This window comes from Leptonychotes weddellii, chromosome 6, assembly GCF_054177405.1.
Source record: "Leptonychotes weddellii isolate Sample4059 chromosome 6, ASM5417740v2, whole genome shotgun sequence".
NCBI lineage: Eukaryota > Metazoa > Chordata > Mammalia > Carnivora > Phocidae > Leptonychotes > Leptonychotes weddellii.
Window position 1 is genome coordinate 27,897,575 of NC_138374.1, and position 6,313 is coordinate 27,903,887.

The window sequence follows — 6,313 nt, forward strand, 5'->3', positions numbered from 1 at the left end:
TAGGGCTCAGTCTCACACCCTGAGATCATGACTTGAACCGAAATCAAGAGTCAGAGGCTTAACCTACTGAGCTGCCCAGGCACCCCTACCCTTGTAACTTAAAGTTGAGATTCTTTTCTTATTGTGTTAGTCACTTAGGCCCCTCCTTTATGAATTATTTGATCATATCTTTTGTTTAATTTTCTTTGAGTGTATTTTTCTTCTAAATTTTAGACATAAAATTTTAGATTGATAAGTTCTGAATACTAATCCTTTTATATGCATGACAAGTTTTTTTTTTTTCCCGGTTTATGGCTTTCTAATTTAAGGTTTTAAATCTATTTATGTATTTATTGTGAATGGGTAGTATGTTCACATGAATCAAAAATCCAGAAAATACAAAAGAACATACAATGAAAAGTTTTTCTCCCACTCCCGTTTTTTCATCCAGTTCCTCTCTCCAGAGGCATTTTGACTTCATTTTTAAAGAACTTTGTTCATAATGTCATTTGTTGTACACACATTTAAAATTTTAATGTAGTTAAATATATCAGTCTTTTCTTTGTGGATTATGCTTTTTATGCCTTGTTTAAGACACATTTCCTCTGCCTCCGTTATTATTCGTTGTTCTTTTCTAAACTGTTTAAAGTTTGGCTTTTCATATTTTGATCTTTTTTCTATTTTTTATGTATGATGTGAGGTAGGGATCATCCTTCCCTCCATACTATAAAAGTACTTGTCCTTATACTCTTACATTATATGATTGTTTTGTCTAATACAACTTTCAGTGTGATAGGAGACTACTGTTGAGCTTCATCTACATGTTGGGAAATACAACGAACTGGTCCAGTTTATTTCTGTTTTGTTCCTACTTGCAAATGAATGCTTAGAGTCCTGATGAGTACTGCCTTTCAGGCCCCATAATGTGTCCTTGTGTCCTCTCACATGTCTGGAATTTGTGTAGGCTGGGATAGGGCAGGGAAAGGAGGGTTCCTTTGTCACAACAAACAAGGAGAAAGCTTTTTTCCCTGTCTCTTCGGTTTACCAATGCCTCATCAGAAGCTTTCAGCACTTATGTAAGAAATTAAATTTTTTTTCTTGAACCTTGAGCAAACTTAGACTTTGTTTTAAAATAAGATACTGTAGAGTAGGAAGTTGTTTTTGCTTAAATGTAGTATTCTTTTCTTTAGTCCTAGAAATCTCTTAAAGTTCTTAATCATGTTCCTTGATATTCTCGGCTTTATATTGTGGTATTGTGTATTCTGTGGAAAGGGATTAGCAGCCTGTGTGGTATGGGGGTAATTAAAAAATGTAACCCACTCTATCTTTTCTGTCTCCCATCTTCCATTTTACTTCTTTTTTAATCATTTCTCTCTCTTACATCCTGTCTTACCAGATAGATGCTCCACTCAGAAAAAGTGAAAAAAGAGAAGTAAAAAACTAGGTTAAAGACATTCAAATGGGGCAAAACAAGAGTGATGATTATGGGAAGAAAGGGGAGAAAAAGCAGAAAGAGAAAAGAAACTGAGATTGGTTATTACCTGTGGGTTAGGACTTCCAAGGGAACTTTTTCTGGTATTCTTTGTGAATAGGTAGAGGGAGCCTTGAACTTACTTATTTTTCTACCTGTTCTACCTATTTAGGAGGGGGCAGACTTGGGGGTGATGGCCAGGTAGGAAGGACTCTATTGAGAAACTATGTAGCTAGGGCTTTGTGCTTCTAGCTCCTTTCTCACTTTTGTATTTGATCCAGTTTAGTGCTGGAGGGTCATCTGTGATGGAAGTTTTAGAATCTTAACCGAATATTGCTCTGGATATTAATAAAATAAAGGTCTGAAGGTTATATGTCTGTTGTGTTTCTTCTACTTCAGGAATGTAATGGATGCTATTTATGCATATTTATATGTTAGAACTAATTTGATCTGAAATCTGTTTTTCAGAATTAAAAGGGATGTGAAGTCCATAAAATGATAGTTCAGACTCAGTAAATTATAAGACTCTGAAGTGCTAACACATTTCATGATTTTTCTGGCTCAGAGTAGTGATTTCTCATTGGCGGTGATTATAAACAGTAGTTTTATATTGACTCATGTTTCTTAACTGAAATAAGCTGACACACACAAAAAAGAGGTTTGTCAATGGTTTAGGATACACTTGCTTTTGATTTTAATTGCCTTATAATCATTTGTACCTTTACAGGGAAAATAACCTTTCCTTGGTATAAAAAGGTCAAGTCGATAAGCAGTTTTAGATCTCTTTCTTTAATGACTTTTTGGCTTGAGAATACATGTTCATAATTTTAAATTTTTATGTGAATTCTTTTATTATCATTTCAGAGAAAAGAAGGAATTTAGTAAGCCAGCAATTGAAGATGTGGACAATTGAGTAAAATTATGTAGTAATTTTTCAAGGAAGAAGTGATGAACTTTGAAGTTTTCCCATGCCATGTTTTCATTATACCATTATTAGAAATTATCCATGTAGTGTTGACAAAGTAGATTATAGATTACTAATATTTAATATTTAGAGTGTCATTTTTCCTGGAACAGTTTTTTGGTACCTAGGATGTTGTGGAAGACTTTTAAGTTGTAACTGTTTTTTTTTTTTTTTATCATGGGAATGTTTATATGTGTCAGGTGAATTTCAGCTTTGCCTGACAGATGTGATGACTTGTTCTTTCTGTTTTGTGTTCTGTCTACTCATTGGTTATATAACAGATGACTGTTTATGTAATAAGGATTAGAACAAGCCATTAGAGATGATTGATAATGGATACAAACAAGTAGTGTTGTGTCTGCTATCAGAGATGGAATAATATAGTTCTTATATGTAACATGTTAAAAGTACAAAAGAGTATAGTAGTTACGCATTGGAAAACAGTGAATAGGGAAGAAAATATTTCTTGAGAGTCAAAGGAGCTTTGCCAGGAATATAGCCCAGGTAATGTAGGAGTGGGAAACCAGTTAAGATCAGGGGCCAACAGAACGTATCTGCTTAGTATTATTCAGTGACAGAAAAGTGAAATTAGGGGCAAGATAGAGAATTTTTCCAAGTGCCCTAGAGAGAAGAACCTGTCTGAACAAAGGTTGGACTTGGATGATGGGTAGAGTCATCCAGAGTTGAAGGATGTTAAAATAGAACCTATTTCTGGACCTGGGTAAGGTGGAATTAATATCTATTTTATATACTTGTAAATGCCTTCCATTCTGGTGAAGGCGGTTCGATTATGAGGAACAGAATCCAAGGGCAGCTGTTTCAATTAAAGTGGGCTGATTATTAGAAAACGCCTGTGTAGGCTCCCTGCTCTGGGGGTTGGGGGTCTGCTTCTCTTTCTCCCTCTCTTTCTCTTTTGAATAAATAAATACTTTTTTTTTTTTAAAGATTTTATTTATTTATTTGACAGAGACACAGCGAGACCAGGAACACAAGCAGGGGGAGTGGGAGAGGGAGAAGCAGGCTCTCCGTGGAGCAGGGAGCCCGATGCGGGGCTCGGTCCCAGGACCCTGGGATCGCGACCTGAGCTGAAGGCAGAGGCCCAATGACTGAGCCACCCAGGCGCCCCAAATAAATAAAATCTTAAAAAAAAAAAAAAAAAGAAGAAAAGAAAGAAAACGCCTGTGTAGGGACCCAGGCACTAAAGAACCCTATGGGTAGAGTAAATGTCTCCAAAATGTCTATTACACTATTTAGATGTAGTTTTAGCTCTTAAATAGGCTCATGCTTACTGTCATGTGGTTTCTGTGGCATTTGAGACTGGCCTAGATGTTGTACTGTGAGCAGTTGGGACACTGCATGGAAATACTGTACAGTACAGGCTGTAGTGCCAAGAAGGCCTTAATTCACTATTACCCACTGCTCTGTTAGGAAGAACAGCGGCAGGTCTGGCGTCTTATAAGTATTTAACAGTAAAAATTCAGGGTTTGGCTATTTTATTTTATTTTTTTAAGATTTTATTTATTTACTTGAGAGAGAGAGAATGAGAGAGAGAGAACACATGAGAGGGGATAGGGTCAGAGGACGAAGCAGACTCCCCGCCGAGCAGGGAGCCCAATGCGGGACTCGATCCCGGGACTCCAGGATCATGACCTGAGCCGAAGGCAGTCGCTTAACCAACTGAGCCACCCAGGCGCCCAGGGTTTGGCTATTTTAATAAGGAAATGTGTTCTATGTGACTACCAAATTTAATATACTGTTGGGCTTGCGAGGCTGTAAGGATCTGTATCTTCTTATGGCATATGCCTGAAATTAAGGGGCAAATTCGGGTCTTATTTATTTATTTATTTATTTTTAAAGATTTTATTTATTAGAGCGCGAATGAGCACAAGCGGCGGGGAGGGGCAGAGGGAGAGGGAGAAGCGGGCTTCCCGCTGAGCAGGGAGTCAGGTCATATTTAGAGGTTATTTGGTATCTTTTTATTAAATGAAATTCCTAAGTATCTAGGTGTGTATAACCTAAATAGCAACAAGCTCAAATTGTCTTCTTTTGTACAGTGAGCAGATTAAGGATTAGGTTTTTCAAAAGACCAATATGTAGATTAACCCACAGAAAGAGTAAATAATTGTATGGCTTAGCGTGAGAAAAATGTAAAAATGATCCCCCTAAAGTGTCTTCTGTTTTATTTTTTTCAGTGATGCCATCTGTAATTTTGTTATCTGCAATGACTCTTCCCTTCGAGGGCAGCCCATTATCTTCAATCCTGACTTTTTTGTGGAAAAACTCCGACATGAGAAACCTGAGGTGTTCACCGAGTTGGTGGTCAGCAATATCACAAGGCTCATTGACTTACCTGGAACTGAGTTGGCTCAGCTGATGGGGGAAGTGGACCTTAAATTGCCTGGTGGGGCTGGCCCGGCGTCGGGATTCTTCCGGTCTCTAATGTCACTCAAGCGAAAGGGTAGGGGATGTGTCTGTGAAGGGTGGGCAGGTCTCAGCTCCTCCCTGGGCTTCACCTCCTAACATCTGTACATTCACTGAGTTGCTATTATGTAAAGTATTTTTTTTTTTTTGGTCATTTTTCTCATTTTCTTAAGTAGTAAAATCTTTTTTTTTTTTTTTTTAAAGATTTCATTTATTCATTTGAGACACAGAGATACAGAGAGAGAGAGAGAGAAAGCATGAGCAGGGAGAGAGGCAGAGGGAGAGGGAGAAGCAGGCTCCCCGCTGAGCCAGGAGCCCGATGTGGGGCTCGATCCCAGGACCCTGGGATCATGACCCGAGCCAAAGGCAGATGCTCAACCATCTGAGCCACCCAGGCGCCCCTTAAGTAGTAAAATCTTAAGTTAGCAATACAAATTTTATTTTATTTTTTAAGATTTCATTTATTTGACAGAGAGAGACACAGTGAGAGAGGGAACACAAGCAGGGGGAGTGGGAGAAGGAGAAGCAGGCTTCCCGCCGTAGGGAGCCCGATGTGGGACTCAAGCCCAGGACCCCGTGACCTGAGCTGAAGGCAGATGCTTAACAACTGAGCCACCCAGGTGCCCCAGCAATAAAAATTTTAAAAAGTAGCTAAACTAAAGCAAGTATATCAGTCCCTGAGAGAGATGACATGATTTAGTTTAGGTAGTTACCAGGGGCACCTTGATTTTCATGCCCTATGACATTGCTGGAGAGTACAGTAAAGAAAGTTTGAACATTTTTTTTTTTTTTTAAGATTTTATTTATTTGCGAGAGAGAGAATGAGAGACAGAGAGCATGAGAGGGGGGAGGGTCAGAGGGAGAAGCAGACTCCGTGCTGAGCAGGGAGCCCGATGTGGGACTCGATCCCGTGACTCCAGGATCACGACCTGAGCCGAAGGCAGTTGCTTAACCAACTGAGCCACCCAGGCGCCCGAAAGTTTGAACATTTTTTATTGCAGTTCTCAAATGTTTTCTTTCTATGGACTGCTTTGATAAGGCAAATACCTATGAGTCACCCAAAATAAAAGCCTTCCTAGAAAATAAATTGTGGCACTGCTTTTGATAAGATATTAAAGAGGTACTATTTGATTTTATTAAGTATAAGGAAATCATTTATGGTAGAAAAAAGTTTAAACATTATAACAGATCAGGCCCTATACCAACACTAGTGGATAATCTGTCATACCTTGACAATCGTGGTTCTAAATTCTGTTTATTTCTTTATCTATTTTAAAGGTTTTTTTTTTTTTTAAAGATTTTATTTATTTATTTGACAGAGACAGAGACAGCGAGAGCAGGAACACAAGCAGGGGGAGTGGGAGAGGGAGAAGCAGGCCTCCCGCCGAGCCGGGAGCCCGATGTGGGACTCGATCCCAGGACCCCAGGATCATGACCTGAGCCGAAGGCAGTCGCTCAACCAACTGAGCCACCCAGGC

The 6,313-nt window shown here is 39.0% G+C and overlaps 1 protein-coding gene across 1 annotated transcript in view; it reads left to right on the top strand.

The window, feature by feature from the left end:
* Positions 1-978: 978 nt before the first annotated feature.
* ARHGAP19 (Rho GTPase activating protein 19) overlaps positions 979-6,313 on the top strand; it is a 28,559-nt gene continuing 23,224 nt past the window's right edge. The window contains exons 1-2 of the mRNA XM_081823075.1: positions 979-1,055; positions 4,607-4,931. Of these exons, the coding sequence (XP_081679201.1) occupies positions 1,027-1,055; positions 4,607-4,931 (354 nt within the window). The 5' untranslated portion in view covers positions 979-1,026. The remainder of the gene's footprint in view (positions 1,056-4,606; positions 4,932-6,313) is intronic.